The sequence below is a fragment of the Hypanus sabinus genome, chromosome 12 (assembly GCF_030144855.1).
Source record: "Hypanus sabinus isolate sHypSab1 chromosome 12, sHypSab1.hap1, whole genome shotgun sequence".
Taxonomy (NCBI): Eukaryota; Metazoa; Chordata; class Chondrichthyes; order Myliobatiformes; family Dasyatidae; genus Hypanus; species Hypanus sabinus.
In genome coordinates, this window is record NC_082717.1 from 81,643,233 (window position 1) to 81,660,218 (window position 16,986).

General features: G+C 40.0%; 1 protein-coding gene and 1 long non-coding RNA gene across 7 annotated transcripts in view; one reads left to right on the forward strand and one right to left on the reverse strand.

Moving 5' to 3' along the window:
- Positions 1–10,302, reverse strand: part of LOC132403050 (uncharacterized) — a 38,495-nt gene extending 28,193 nt beyond the window's left edge. For both annotated transcript variants that reach the window (XR_009515172.1, XR_009515171.1), the window contains exon 1: positions 10,250–10,302. This is a non-coding gene — a long non-coding RNA (uncharacterized LOC132403050). The remainder of the gene's footprint in view (positions 1–10,249) is intronic.
- Positions 9,803–16,986, forward strand: part of ralgapa2 (Ral GTPase activating protein catalytic subunit alpha 2) — a 482,467-nt gene continuing 475,283 nt past the window's right edge. For all 5 annotated transcript variants that reach the window (XM_059986278.1, XM_059986280.1, XM_059986279.1 and 2 more), the window contains exon 1: positions 9,803–10,148. In XM_059986278.1, coding sequence (XP_059842261.1) covers positions 10,043–10,148 — 106 coding nt within the window. In that variant the 5' untranslated portion in view covers positions 9,803–10,042. The remainder of the gene's footprint in view (positions 10,149–16,986) is intronic.

Below are 16,986 nucleotides of genomic sequence, written 5' to 3' on the forward strand. Positions count from 1 at the left end.
AGCTCTGCGTCCTTGAAAAGTGCTGAGGGATCCTTCACATCGAAAGGTCAGAATCACTGTTCAAACTATCTGAAGAACAACCAATCCAACATTACAGAATTCAGTCAGAACTGTCCTAAAGTACTGGCTTGTGGAATACATCTATTAGATATTGTTTTAAGTAAATTTATTATCAAAGTATGTTAAGTCACCACATACTATCTTGAGATGCATTTCTTGCAGGCATTCACAGTAGAATAAAGAAATACAGTACAATAAATTCAATAAAAAAATTACAAAAATTGACAAACAATGTGTAAAAGAAGGCAAATAAGAATAATTACTATAAATAAGTAAATAAGTAATACCGATGAGGGTAGAGTCCATCAAAGCTAGTCCATAAGTTGTGGAATCAGCTCAGAGTTGAGATATGATTTTCTAAGCCTAATATCTCCTGAGCTGAGCACTGGCTGAAGGGAATTGGTAAAATATCTGCGAAATCACTTTTTAGAGCAGCTTGTAGTTGAGCCCACTAGGGGAAAGGAAATTTTGGATTGGGTGCTGTTCAGTGAACTAATTTTGATTAAGGAGCTTAAAGTCAAGGAAACCTCAGGAAGCACTGATCATAATATAATAGAATTCACTCTACAGTTTGAAAGGGAGATAAAGTCAGTTGTATCCGTATTACAGTGGAGTAAAGGGGATTACAGAGGCATGAGAGAGGAGTTGGTCAAGGTTGATTGCAAAGTGACACCAGTAGGGATGACAGCAAAAAAAAATATATGGCTGGAGTTTCTGAGAGCAATTCTGAAGGCGCAGGAGAGATACATGCCAAAGATGAAGAAGTATTCATAAGGGAGGATGAGCCAAAGACAGCATGAATACTAAAGAGAGGGGATACAACATAGCAAAAACTACTGGGAAGTTAGATGATTGGGAAGCTTTTAAAAATGAACAGAAGGCAACTAAAATAGCCTTAAGGAGAGAAAAGATTAAATATGAAGGGAAGCTGACAAAATAATATAAAAGAGGATATCAATAGTTTTATTCAAATATACATAAAGAGTAAAAGAGAGACAAGAGTGGATATTGGACTGCTGGAAAATGACACTGGAGAGGTAGTATTAGGGTACAAAGAAATGGCGGTGGAACTTAATAAATACTTTGTGTCTTTCTTCATTATGGAAGACACTAGCAGAATGCCAGAAGTTTGAGTGTTATGAGGCAGAAGTGAGTACTGTTACTATTAATAAGGAGAAGGTGCTTGGGAAGCTGGAAGGTCTGAAGGTAGATAAGTCAAGTCAAGTCACTTTTATTGTCATTTCGACCATAACATAATAAAAATGAGACAATGTTTTTCAGGACCATGGTGTTACATGACACAGTACAAAAACTAGACTGAACTACGTAAAAAACAACACAGAGAGAAAAAACACACAACAACTTGACAAACTTTTCTGCAGAAGTGATTTGCCATTCTCGGCCCCAGTAACCCCAGCCATGAGAAGTAAGTTTTCCAAAAAAAATGTGTAGGTATTGACTAACATTCCTTGACCTGGAATGGAACAAGAATATGTTTAGTGGGCAACAAAGGAATGTGTCACCTACTGGAAGTGAAATTAAAACTCATAAAGCCATAAGGTATAGGAGCAGAAGTAGGCCATTCAGCCCATCAAGTCTGCTCCACCATTCAATCATGGGCTGATCCAATTCTTCCAGTCATACCCACTCTCCTGCCTTCTCCCCATACTTTTTATGCCCTGGCTAATCAAGAACCTATCTATCTCTGCTTTAAATACAGCCAATGACTTGGCCTCCACAGCCGGTCATGGCAAGAAATTCCACAGATTTACCACCCTCTGACTAAAGTAATTTCTCTGCATCTCTGTTCTAAATGGACATCCTTCAATCCTGAAGTTGAGCCCTCTTGTCCTAGACTCCCCTACCATGGGAAATAACTTGGCCATATCTAATCTGTTCAGGCCTTTTAACATTCAGTATGTTTCTATGAGATCCCCCCCTCATTCTCCCGAACTCCAGGGAATACAGCCCAAGAGCTGCCAGACGTTCCTCACATGGTAACCCTTTCATTCCTGGAATCATTTTCGTGAACCTTCTCTGAACCCTCTCCAATGTCAGTATATCCTTTCTAAAATAAGGAGCCAAAACTGCACACAATACTCCAAGTGTGGTCCCATGAGTGTCTTATCAAGCCTCAACATCACATCCCTGCTTTTATATTCTATACCTCTAGAAATTAATGCCAACATTGCATTCACCTTCTTCATCACCAACTCAACCTTCAGGTTAATCTTTAGGGTATCTTGCACAAGGACTCCTAATTCCCTTTTCATCTCTGCATTTTGAATTCTCTCCCCATCTAACTAATAGTCTTATTATTTCTTCCATCAAAGTGCATGACCGTACACTTTCTAATATCTTATTTCATTTGCCACTTCTTTGCCCATTCCCCTAAACTATCTAAGTCTCTCTGCAGGCTCTCTGTTTCCCCAATACTACCCATTCCTCCACCTATCTTTGTATCATTGGCAAATTTAGCCACAAATCCATTAATATCGTAGTCCAAATCATCGTAACATACATCGTAAAAAGCAGTGATCCTAACACCGACCCCTGTGGAACTCCACTGGTATCCGGCAGCCAGACAGAATAGGATCCCTTTATTCCCACTCTGTTTTCTGCTGACCAGCCAATGCTCCACTTATGCTACTAACTTCCCTGTAATTCAATGGGCTCTTATTTTGCTAAGCAGCCTCATGTGCAGCACCTTGTCAAAGGACTTCTGAGAGTCCAAGTACACCATGTCTACTGCATCTCCTTTGTCTACCCTGCTTGTAATTTCCTCAAAGAATTGCAGTAGGTTGGTCAGGTAAGATTTTCCTTTCAGAAAAACATGCTGGCTTGGCTTATATTGTCATGTGCCTCCAGGTATTCCGTAATCCCATCCCTAACTATCAATTTCAACTACTTCCCACCACTGATGTCAAGCTAACAGGTCAAAAGCTTCCTTTCAGCTGCCTCCCACCCTTCTTAAATAGCAGAGTAACACCTGCAATTTTCCAGTCACCCGGTACAATGCCAGAATCTATTGATTCTTGAAAGATCGTTATTAATGCCTCAGCAAGCTCTCCAGCTAATTCCTTCAGAACCTGAGGGTGCATTCTATCAGGTCCAGGAGACTTATCCTCTCTCAGACCATTATCATCCCATTGTCATCCTACTTGAACATTCTCAGGGCCAGCTGAGTCACGAATGTACTTCATTTCTCTGGGAGATTATGGAGGGACAATATGAATACCTGCATAAATTATTCAGATATATATTGGCACTCTCTTCAGACATGGAATTTTACTGGGATCCTTCTGAGCTTCTATAAAGAGCATATATAGATTGTGACCTACGTGAACTATATGCTTTTCATAGAAACATAGAAAATAGGTGCAGGAGTAGGCCATTTGGCCCTTCGAGCCTGCACCGCCATTCAGTATGATCATGGCTGATCATCCAACTCAGAACCTTGTACCTGCTTTCTCTCCATACCCCCGATCCCTTTAGCCACAAGCGCCATATCTAACTTCCTCTTAAATATAGCCAATGAACCGGCCTCAACTGTTTCCTGTGGCAGAGAATTCCACAGATTCACCACTCTCTGTGTGAAGAAGTTTTTCCTCATCTCGGTCCTAAAAGGCTTCCCCTTTATCCTTAAACTGTGACCCCTCATTCTGGACTTCCCCAACATCGGAAACAATCTTCCTGCATCTAGCCTGTCCAATCCCTTTAGAATTTTATACGTTTCAATAAGATCCCCCCTCAATCTTCTAAATTCCGGTGAATATAAGCCTAGTCGATCCAGTCTTTCTTCGTATGAAAGTCCTGCCATCCCAGGAATCAATCTGGTGAACCTTCTCTGTACTCCCTCTATGGCAAGAATGTCTTTCCTCAGATTAGGGGACCAAAACTGCACACAATATTCTAGGTGCGGTCTCACCAAGGCCTTGTACAACTGCAGTAGAACCTCCCTGCTCCTGTAAAATCCTTTTGCTATGAATGCCAACATACCATTTACCTTTTTCACTGCCTGCTGTACCTGCACGTCCACCTTCAATGACTGGTGTACAATGACACCCAGGTCTCGTTGCATCTCCCCTTTTCCTAATTGGCCACCGTTCAGATAATAATCTGTTTTCCTGTTCTTGCAACCAAAGTGGATAACCTCACATTTATCCACATTAAATTGCATCTGCCATGAATTTGCCCACTCACCTAACCTATCCAAGTCACCCTGCATCCTCTTAGCATCCTCTTCACAGCTAACACCGCCGCCCAGCTTCGTGTCATCTGCAAACTTGGAGATGCTGCATTTAATTCCCTCGTCTAAATCATTAATATATATTGTAAACAACTGGGGTCCCAGCACTGAGCCTTGTGGTACCCCACTAGTCACTGCCTGCCATTCTGAAAAGGGCCCATTTACTCCCACTCTTTGCTTCCTGTCTGCCAACCAATTCTCTATCCACATCAATACCATACCCCCAAAACCATGTGCTTTAAGTTTGCACACTAATCTCCTGTGTGGGACCTTGTCAAGAGCCGCCTTTTGAAAATCTAAATATACCACATCCTCTGGCTCTCCCCTATCCACTCTACTAGTTACATCTTCAAAAAATTCTATAAAAATTCTATAAAAAATTCTATAATTTTCAAACCTACTTTAACTGATGGAAAATACAGTGCGATAAAAGGTGGTGCACCTTGTGCTGACATATAGAACTCAACACTAAACATCTTATCATTACCCTAAATAGTCATAATGGCATGAATTCTTATTGCACCAATCGTTTTTTTGCAGTGTCATGCAATGCACCCACTACAGAAACAGTCAAAAGCAAACTGTAACAAAACTTAGTTCCTAAAAATTATGAACTTTCATATTTCTTCATTCTATGCTTAGCACTGACTCCTTAGTTCTTTCTGTGAAATTGCCTGCACCTAAGTGATAAGGCACTGCCAGAAATGAAGCACAATTCATGTATTAATTTCTTGTGAAAGCTGTTTGTGGACAGACAAGCAGGCTTATACAAGTTATTCAGAAATATAATGGTCAACACACAGGTGATGGAGCTATTTTGAAATCCTTACCAGTTTCTATCAGAGAGTAAAATCTTTTCTTGAGCTGGATATTCTACTGTACTCCAAGAATAGGTCAGAGGCCAGAAATCCTGTCATGCGTGGTAACTCTTTTCTACTATCTCAAGACATGCTAGTAAAATGATGTAAGTGGCTCCACTTTTTTAGTTTAGTGCAACACTATTGACACTTGAGAAATGACAACATCCAGGGCAAAGAACCCTTTGATTGACAGCCCATGGACTACCAACACACTATAACTGCAGTATGTACCAGAGTCACTAATGTTACTAACTGGGGCTACACTAGCAGCATATCCCTACCTGTGACCTTAAAAGACAAGAAGGGAATAGACAGCAGGCATGTAGGAACACTATCACATGCATATTCTTGACTTAAGTCCTGGAGCAATTGCACCCCTTTCCTTCTCCCAGCAATACAAAGAAAGTACCTTCACTAGAGGGGCTATGGCAGTTCATGAAGGAGGCTAATGGCCACGTACTCAAGGGCAATTAGGGGAGGGTAAAAACGCTGGCCCACTGATAACACTCAAATTAGTAAAATAAGAAGCAACATACTTATCCGATTTTTTAGGAGCATGTTCAATATTTCAGGACCATGTTATCCATTGACTAACAGGCGCGATCAATTTCAAAAATAAAAAGCCTAAACTATTTTAAAATTGGGAAAATAGCAATATTATCCAAATTAGCGAGAAATAAATCATTTTATTTTCTTTTGACTGACTGCAGCAAAGCAAGTTTATTTTTGTTTTCACAAAGAACATAATTCTGCAATTTAAAGATGCTGCAAAGTAATTTCTCATTGAAGTAATTATACTTCATTCAGCACTTTATCTTGGAAAATCACGAAATAACACCAGATACCATATTATTTACCAAGAATTGATTATTATTTATAAAACATAAAGTATACCACCTTTGAAATCAAAGCATTGTGCAAGTCTTCATTGCATTGTGATTCACCGCAACCTCTTCTTCTATCTGATCAGCCCAGGCGTCAAGGTTATGGAACTCCTGACAAGCCACCTGAAACACTTCTTCCAATGTTCATACCCCTACCATCCACACAACTACCCAAACTTCTCTTAAACATCAAAATCAATCTTGTATGCACCACTTGTGCTGGTTTAAAGTTTAAAATGTTAAGTTTTGGTTTTGTTGATTGTTAGTTCCTGATTTGACTCATTACCTCTTTTTTCATCTTATTGGTACCCTAAACTATAGTTCTTTTCCCTTCACCAGAGTTTCTGAATACTTCAAAAGAATTTAAAATAAATGAATTGAAGAATATTTAGCTGTGATTATAACAGTCCCATTATTCTTATGAAAATAAAACCACACCCCCTGTCATTTTTATTATTCTTATTTGTATCTACATAAAGATTAAACAGACGAGTTTTAGAACAGAAACAAAAGAAATTAAGAAAAGCTAAGATTTACTTGAGTGCTTGAAGCAGTCAAGGTCAAAGTTGATTTTACTGTTATATGTACAAGTAAATCTATGCAGAGCTGTAATAAAAACTTACTTGCAACACAAAGCATCATAAAACCAGCATTCACGAGAACTATAAGTTACACTTAATTACAAGCAATGTCAAAATTCAAGAGTTTTTTTTTAAATGGTAAAGTAAATATGGTAACACACACAAAATGCTGAAGGAACTTAGCTGGCCAGGCAGGATCTACAGAGAGGAATAAACAGTCAATATTTCGTGCCCAGACCCTTCAACAAGACAATGAATTGCCTTGGTCTGAAATGTCAACTGTTTATTCCTTTCCATAGATGCTACCTGATCTGTTGAGTTGGTGTGTGTTATTCTGGATTTCCAGCATCTGCAGAATCTCTTACACAAACAACTCAAATATGATAAAGGGTTGCATAAATGCAATTAGAATTATTTGCACAAATAGAGAGAGGTTTAATAAATCAGCCATAATTGAATGGCTGAGTAGATTTGACAGGCTGAATAAGACCGCTGTCTTATGATCTTATGGGGTGGGTGCATAGTCCTGGGTACATATGCTTTCCTCCAACTTGGGCAAAATAGTTGCATCAACCTGCTGCTAAGCAGCCTGACCCAGTGTTCATCACAGTACTTAGTTTTAAATTACAAGCTAAGGCCACCCTGTTAAAGTCCAATTTCATTTCAAGTCAATGCTCCCACACTTCAGTTGCTTTCTGGGTGTCAACTTGGACGAGAAAGCTAACTCATGCCACCGCGTGTCCCTTGGCCATGCTGTTTCTAATCTATCAGTTCACCATCCCTTTTTTTTCTATTGCCGGCTCGCTGCAAATTTTAGCTTTCTATTGATTAGTACCTTTTGTTGAATTTGTAAATAGGAGGGAAGTTAAAATACAAGGTAATACATTACAGAAAATAAAGAATAATGTTACAGAATGTCTTAATGAAAGAAAATTCTGTATCACAATATTAATGTAATTAACAAACAAGAGAAAATTTGCAGATGCTGGAAATCCAAGCAACACACACAGGATGCTGGAGAAACTCAGCAGACCAGGCAGCATCTTTGGAAAACAGTACAGTCGATGCTTTGGACCAAGACCGAACCCCAAAACTTATAGTAAATATTGTTTTCTACAATTTGTATTAGTCACAGGAAAACCTTCAAGCTGCTGCAAAGAGGGAAAACATTAATTTACTAGAAAATGAATGACCATTGGAAACAAATACTTTGCAATCAAATATGAGAAAGTGATTTATATTCAACCGGTGTACTTTTTGATCTTGTGCAATGAGAAGGTAGAACTGTCTATAGAGAGCATGGCTGAGGGATTAAGTAAACAGTCAGCATTAACTTTTCAAAAGGTAACTTTTCTAAGGCCATAGTAAATGAATACTCTTGTGAGTGTTTAAACAATAGAAATAGAAAAGGGGCTTAAAAGTTAAAAAGCACTGGAAGTGTTCAGCAGGTCAGGCAGTATCTGTGGAAAAGAAATGGAGTTAATGGACCAGGTTGGCGAGCTTTTGCCGGGAACAGAAAAAGTTGGAAATGCAATTGAGAGAAAAAGAGGCAATGGACAGAGACACGAAAATGTTAGGTTGGTTACAGGGTGGAGTTCCAATTTATGGTTGCACTATTGAAGTCGAGTGACAGTTTCCTGGTATTTCGAAAGGCAAGAAATTTGACTAAAAGCATTATTAATAACACCTTTACTCATGTAAATTGTGGCAAACTATCACAGCAAACAATAAAGAGGCGAACAAAGGTGAAGAAACTGATTCAAGGGATGAGTTGAAGCATAAAGGGCTCAAGATAGTGCCGCAGATGGGGATGATATCACTGTCAGAGATGGAGTTGAAGTGAACGATTCAGAGGAGATGAGGTTGAAACATTTTGATGCCTGGTACCTAACCCAGATTGAGGTTGGATTGCTCTAAGTGGTGAGCTGACTTGGAGAGGTGAGAGTAGCTTTGGGCTGGGCAGTGTGATCTAGGCCCAGGGCTTGTGGTGGGTCCTAGCCGGCAGCTTGATCCAGTGTTTGGATGAGTTGAACACTGACCCAAGTAGACTGGAAAGGCAGGGTGTCAGGACCAGAGGCGAGGGTCAGGCCAATTTCACTCGCTCTCTTGCAATGTTCACTCCTTGCTCCACGGTGCTGAGGCTGTGAGAGTGCTTCAGCTGTCTGAGCTTCGCGGCAATTTGCCCCGCTAATATGATTAACGGAGGCCGAAGCTTTGGGCCGACTCTAAGTTGCTCCGGGGATTCTGATCTATGGATTTAATTCAGTTCGGAATGCTGTTGCTTGTTTCAATTATTTGCATGATTTGTGCTTTTTTCTTTCTGAGTATTAGGTGTTCGTCTTTTATTTTTTTAATTGGGTTATTTCAGGTTTCTTGCTTTGTGGCTGCCTGTAAGCAGCCAAATCTCAAGGTTGTATAATTTATATATACTTTGATTATAAATGTACTTTGAATCTTTGAGATCAGGAGTGATTACATTATACAATTGGCACTAAATGTAAAATAATAATGGAAATGGATCCTTGTCAACAATAGTGAAGGGCAAACTACAGTTAAAGGAAAGACTTCTCAGAAGTACAGAAATGGAAGATGGTGTCACAGAATGGACGCACCAAGGAAACCAGAAGAACGGAATGAAGTCTCCACAGTTAGCAGAGAGGTCAGTCAAACTCATCTGTCAATTTGTAGTGGGAATTGGCCAGGAGAGGCAGAGAAATCAACAGCGAACGGGAATGAACCAAGCGAAATGTGTCAGCAGGATAGACATTGGCAGAGGAGATTTAACTTTCAAGTTCTGTACAAGTGCAGGAAGCAAGACTCATCTGCGTACAGGAAGAAGAAGTACGACTGAAACAAAGAATGTCCCACTCTCGCAGAAAGATCAGATCATATTGATGAAAAGTCTGAAGAACATGCTGAGTTACTGTTATTGGTGGATGTCAGCCAGTTCTGACACAGTGAATAATAATGGCAAAAAGCAGCAATGCTGGAAATCTGAGGTCGATTTGCCGATGCACAATATACTCCAGAGTGGGACTTGACCACAAAGAGCGACCTCACGCGTTTGCACCATCGCTGCAACAACAGCCTCACCTCCCAGCCCGGCTACCTGGACCCGCCCCCGGCCGTGCGTCTGACGTCACCACGCAGGTGCGAGGGGGAGGGGCAGCGGGCGGGCCTGATGGCGGCGAGTTCCGTGTTTACACCCAAGAGGACAGAGAGCAGAGCGCGGTGTCACTGAGTAAGCAGCGGTCGAGAGGATAACGTCAGTAAGAGAGAAGAGGGGGGAAGAACGAGATGCATCTGCTCGCTTGAGGACGCTTTCCTCCCTCCAATAATAACAATTAAAATCAAGGGGGCAGCGGATAACAAACATAAGCGGACGTTTCCAACTGTTTGCAGAACGGAATGTTTTCCAGAAAGCCTCATGGAGACGTCAAGAAATCTACACAGAAAGTTCTGGACCCAAAGAAGGATGTGTTAACCCGCCTCAAGCACCTGAGGGCTCTGCTAGGTGAGTGATGAAACACCTGCAGTGGGTAACCCTGTGTTGGGTGAGGGCTTGGTGTGTGATTGATGGCCTAGGTGATTTCAGTTCGTGCTACCCCTCCTCACCTCCTCCACTTTGCTTTCCCCGCCTCCAGCCCCTAATCGGCTGCTCCTCCGATCTGGCGAGGAAAGGGCATTGAATCACCGGTCGTACCGAGCGGGATCGCGCATGCGCGTGGGAGCACGGCTCGGACTTCCTGTCAAAAATTCCCAGTGATGTGACAAGTGGATGCTGCTTTGGTGACCACACGGATACCCTGGAATTGGTCAGCTTCGTGTTCCCTCAGTTTCATGAGAAAACATCAAGGGTGTCTAGATGTTCTGGTGCAGGCACGTGATGTGTTTGCTGATGTTTCTAAGTGTTCTATATCTTTGTATAGTTTTTTTTAATTTCACAACACGGTTACTGAAACTCACATGAAACTTGTATATGTTTTGAACTGTTTGAATTCGTTGTACGGGTGAAGAATAGCCGTGAAGTTTATAATTGGAATGGAAATCTAAACGAGTTGAAGTCTGTGCAGTTTATAGTTTTACAATGTGCAAAAGATTAGTGCTTGATAATAGAAACTGCATTGCAATGTATTGGATTAAACATTAACGGTTTACCTGCTGACTTGAAACAAATTGTCAGTTTTCAGACTTGATCATCTGAAAGTCTGTTTCTGCATCAGTCCCATCTTCAGGAAAAACTACTTTCTATCAGATGTTCTCAAACAATAGGAGTGAGAGTAGGCCACCCAAGCCTACACCACTCAATGTGATCATGGCTGATCTGATTGCTGAAGTTTTTCTTATCTACCCATGGTAATGTTTCATCCCCTTATCAAATTTCTTTCAATATCTGCCCTAAACATATTGTTCATGCCACCCTTTTAAGAAAGACAGTTCCAAAGACATTCAGTCCACTGTGAAAGCATTCCACTTTATCTTTTAATAGGAACCCTCTTATTTTTAAATGGGGTTCTCTAGTTTTAAAATCTCATACAAGAAGAAATACTCTCTCTACACCTTTGTCTTTTATATTTGGTCAGGTTCCCTTCCACTCTTCTAAACTCCTGCTCGTCCGACCGTTCTTCATAAGTCAACTCCTCTATTCCAAGTATCAGACTTTAAGACCTTCTCCGAACAGTTTCTAATTGTCACCAGGCTTCTATATAATTGACGTATGCCCTCACTATTTGTATTCAATTCCCCTCACAGTTGATGATAACATTCTGTTGCATTTCCTAATTATGTGCCTTTTTGTCAGTCATGGACTTGGACACCAGTTCCCTCTGCATCTTAGAGGTCTACATTCTCTTGTCATTTAGGTAATATTCTGTTTTATTTTTCCTACCAAAATGGACAATTTCACATTTCCCATTTTGTATTTCAATTGCTATACCTTTGTCCACTAGTTTACCCCATCAGAACTGTGACTGTTTCACATCTTGTTTTCCTAGTTGCCTTTGTGACACCAGTAAACTAAGCAGCCATATCTTTGATGGTTTCATTCAAATCATTTATAAACTGAAAATGATTGGGGCTTCAGCACTTATCTCTTTGTACACTGGGGAAGACTCCAACACCTACTGTTTTCTTTGAACCAGGCAATCTATTATTCATGAAATACGTTACTTCCTTCATTGAGAGCTTCTGTTTTCTGCAATAACATTTGATGAGGCACCATTTTCGATACTCTAATGGAAACCTAAGAATTGTATATCCATTAGTTTCCTTTTATTTGCAGCACAAATCACTCACTGAAAACGTGCAGACCAAATAACTGATTTTCATGCAGCCTTAGAGAAAAAAGAACAAATGGAATGGATTATGGATCCCGTTCTTTCCCGGTGTATGTGATGAATAAACTCTTCTCTGGCTTCCAGCTGGGTACAGGTATCGATTATAACCGATGTTTCGAGACAAACTCTGCCAGCTTCGTCAGGGATGTCTAATTGGGTGGTATTTATATCCCTCCACCCCAATACTCCATCCCTCCTGATTGGTTAGTCCTCATCCAATCAGGTTTCCACTCTCCCACCTTGTTTACAATCGAGTTTTTATTTAGAGGAAGACCTTCACAATGGCCATAGGATTGACTTCAATGACACAAAACTACCATGCCACACCAATGGCTTTTGGTACCGCCTGGTAAATGAAGCCATTGAAATAAAACTAGAGGAAAAGTTTTAACAAAGACTGTAGGTAAGAACTGGAATTCAATTGGAAACAAGATGGGAGAGTGGAAACCTGTGGATGTGGACTAACCAATCAGGAGGGACGAACTACGGGGGGTGGGGGGGTGGTTTGTTATAAATGCTACCGGACTAGACATGCCCAGGCATCATCCCAGTTTTGTCATCGAAACGTTGGTTGTAATCGATACCTATTCCTGGCTAGAAGCATGAAAAGAGTTTATTTGGAATGGACTAGAGTTCAAATTCAGATTGAATACCATCAGCTGTCAGCAAAGAACTTGACCTTTCTGAAAAATGATCAGGACTGGGGTGCACACACTGCAGCTTGTAAAGCTGATAGGAAATTCAGGAAAAAAATTAGGGAAGTGCGGGAGTTGCTTTAATGATTAAGGATAAAATCTAAGAGAAAAGAGTGGGTGATGACAGATAAGCTGGCATTGGTAACCTGCGTAGGATTAAAAAAAAGAGTTAAAATTGAGAATGTGGATCGGAAATCTGGCAATGCTTATGTAATGGTTGAATGTAAACAAATCAAAGATGAGAAGGCATGCAGCATAAATTTTCCATATTGACTTGGTTGGAAAAGCAGACAAGCACGTGCCAGGAAGGCAGTGAACTTTTTATGAGTTTGTTATAATTTCCTGCAACGTATACCAGAACAAACAAGGGAGCAGTTAACTTGATTTTTGTAAGCAGCCCTATGTTTTGTGAACATTGACCAAATGGTGATCATTGTGTGATTAAATTTAATCCAGCCTTTGAAAAGAGGAAATGGGAAATGTAAAGAAGGTAATGTTGAATGAGAAGGGGGAAGCACCAGAGGAATAGAAACAAAAACAAACACAATGGAGATACAAATGACACCAAAGTGGCAAATCTGATGTGTAGTGTGGTTGTCATTCCTCAAGTGGCCTAGATTATTGTGCGCTCACTATAGCTGAAATCTTACACAATTTATGTTTTGACTGGTTGTTGCATTCCTCATTCTAGAATTATCTTAAAGCCAACGGACTAAACACAACATGGGAAAGAAAAGAGCATGCCAACTGAATCACCAGGTGTACCAGAATATGTGGTGGCATGATTACAAGTATACTAACAGCTATTTAACAGGGGTAGCATGTGATCAATAGAATAAAGTTATCCCACGGCAAATGGGTCAGGCTAAACTTTCACAATCTTGCCATATCTACTTTGCAAAATGTAGTGATTAAATGTTTAGGGGGAAGCAGTTCCTTGAACATCTCCCTCTGTACTTTAGACTAAATGCAAAATTCAGCCAGAAGTGATCTATGGAAAATCACTTGATCTTATTTCGAGATCCGTACTGTCACAGTCTCAGTCAAAGAGCCAATTTGATTCAAACCTTGTGAAATAGATGAGTGTACTATCTGGGGTAGTGACTGTGAATCCTATAACATCACAACTAAAAAGATTTGTGTTATATAACTAATTATGCCTCCATTCAGTTTATTGCATTATTTTAGTTTCCATAAGGTTGTTGTAGCTGTGAGTGGTAGTAGGGATAAGCTCCACTACTTATTAAATGCTCCCAAAGACATCTATCTCAAGTAGCCTCTGACAACCAAATGGCCTTCACACGTGGTTTAGCTACAAAGCTCAGTTAAACTGTTTCTACTGACAGGAGAAGGGGCAAAGGTGGATTACTGGCGCCTCAAAACCAGTCACTTCAGGAATTCCTTTGGCTTCTGTAGCTACATGGAGTGGGGGAAACTGCAATAAGGCCAAGAGCTTGCTCTCCATGACATACTACCCTGGTTTGTGAATCATGTAGGTAGTCGGGGCGCAACATCCATGGTTGACCCTGACCAACTGAGGGCCTCAAAAACATTTTGTTTTTACCAGTTGTAATGATAATGTGGCAATTGTCCAGTCACATCCTTTACTCAAAGAGTCTAGAGTGCTCAGAACTGGACTGGGTGACGTGCTGTGGTAAGATGAGCCTCCGGCAACTTCGAGGATAGTCACCCTGCAGATCTGGTCGCTGCTCGAGAGGGGAGAAAAATGACCTCATCAGTTGCTGCAACAGTGGCTGGACAGTTGACCTGCCCTTGGTGTCAACATTTTTGCCTTTCTAGAATTGGTCTGCAGAGCCACCTCAGAATGCACAATCGATTAGCTGCACTCTAACAGACATCACTGTACAACCAACCAGGACTAATTTCATCCAGCTAACTTTTCTCCTGGCAGTGTACTCTCGATCATGAGCAAAATGTCCGGAGGTGCTGCCGACAGTGCTAATAAGCGAGACTTCCTCAAGTAACTGTGACGATCAGTTTTGGTTCCATCAGGATAACTTGGCTCTTTTAGGCAATGATTCACACTTGGGTCAATTAGCTGAAATCAGAAGTGAGGTAAAAATGCTTAGCCTTTGTCCAGAAGTTTTTCTATATGTGATTTAGTATATTATGCAGATAGTTTATCTAAAGCCTCGCTAGGTTCTTCATAAATATGTAGATCACTTACAGAAATTCATTAACAGGTCCTTTGTGTGGATGGTGCTAGATGTGCCACTTGCACAAATTTCATTTTTTACACGAGGCTCATGAATAATATGTTCTCTCATCTAAACTAGCTTGAAGTGGTTTATTAGTGTAGATTTTGGTATTGGTTAAAGGAGGCTAAATATTTATTCTGCTACTGTAGAGTATTTTAATGTCTAGATAGTTTCTTCTTTCTGAGAATGATAGAGCCCAACTGTAGTGTACTGTTAACTCGTATCATGTTTTCATCTCCTTTTCTTTTCAACACCTTGCCCATTTGTACTGTTCACTACTGAAATGCCACATCCTTCCCTAACCAGACTATCTCTGCTACCTTTGTCATTGCATTTGCCCATGATGGACAGTTCTGTTCATTGCTGTCAAGGCCCAGCATTTATTGCCCATTCCTAAATGGCCTCTTCATAGAGTGCCTTACTGATCTGCTTCAGTGAATATTTAAGGATCAATTCCATTGCTGTAGGCTGGAATTACACAGCCCCAACCAAGGCCAGTAAAGTTCCTCACTGAAGGACAGTAGTGAACCACATTGATTTATGTGGGTACCAGACCACTAACTAAATTTAAAGACATAGTTACCTGTCAGATTTAAACTCTGATCTTTAGTTAGTCCAGGGTTATTAATCCAGCATTTTAATCACTACACCATGATCATAAATCCTTTGCACAATGTTTTGATGTTTGTAGATCTTGCTCAAAATTAATACAGTTACCAGCATTGCATTAACAAACATTTCGTGGTGCTGGAGTCCTTTGAATGTTTTTACATTCCAGGCTGTCTTTCCTTTGAACTATTGAAAGTCAGTGAAGTGTGGACAAAACTATATTTTGCATTTGGTGTGTTAAGGTAACTAGATACAGGCATCCTTGTGAAATGGCTGTTCAGGTTTTTGAAATTCACACTTATAGAATTCACAAATCATTATCCAAAAATTTGAGATCTGGAATAAAATTCACTCACTCAGAATTTATAGAAGGGGAAAAAGTAGATAAATCGTTACACGTGCAGATATTGCAACTTTGTAATATGGAAAATTGCAATGCAGACAGTTTTCTAGAAATGTAACATCTCTGTAGGGATAGCTTGCATTCTGTTTTTTATTGCAAATATGGGACTGTTTATTGTGTACTCACCCTCACTTGGCATTTTAAATTATTGTCAAAGTTATTTCACATTGGTCTTTGATTTTGATGCCTACCTTTGACATTAAAGGGACAGAGGTGCCTTAATGTGAATATTTGTATTTGTATGATAGATTCTAAAGATCAATTAATGTTATTTAGTGATGCAGATTCTGCAAAACACACTAGCGAATGGAGACATTGGTCACATATTTGATTGACAGCATCTATGTTTATCATCCATGTAATTATGGAAACCAATGTGATTATTTCTAGTTATGTCAAAGAGCCTACTAATCTGTATTTGTAAATTTGTTTATTATTTGTCACAAGTACCAATGTACATGTAATAATTTTGTTTTGCATTCCATCCATACAAATAATTTTATCACATCAGTACATCAAGGTAATACAAGGGAAAAGCAGTAAAAGAATATAGTGTTGTTGTTAGAAGAATAAGCTGTTGTTTTCTTGGTGTTTCAGGTTTGAAGAATATGTCAAATATTTTTGCCAAGACCTTTTCTTGATATTTTGCTGAAGAGCTGTCTGTCTGACCTGGCCCTTCATGTTGTCCAATAAGAAAAAACAATTACTAAATGTGGAGGGAAAGGGAAAAGGCTAGTTCTGTTCATAGGGACAAGCATCCTGTATATATGTGTGTCAGACCAGTCGTTCCAATGCTCTGGGGGTAAAGTTAATATATGAGTGATTTTGTGTATTTTTCAGCTTGTGGAGAAAATCAACTTGCAAACGAACATCTGTTAAAACGGAACCTGTTTGCTACCTGGGGCTTGCTTGTACATGAAAGTACAGTATTAGAATGTAATTATTTCCCTTGATCTCTATTCCTCTCCATCAACCTAGTAATTTATTTCCTACTAGATTTTATATGAATGGGGGAAATTATTGATTTCAGAACTTAAATTTTTCTTCTTTTGAAGTCCTTTGCAGCAGTAAGTATGTAGCCCAGCAGGCC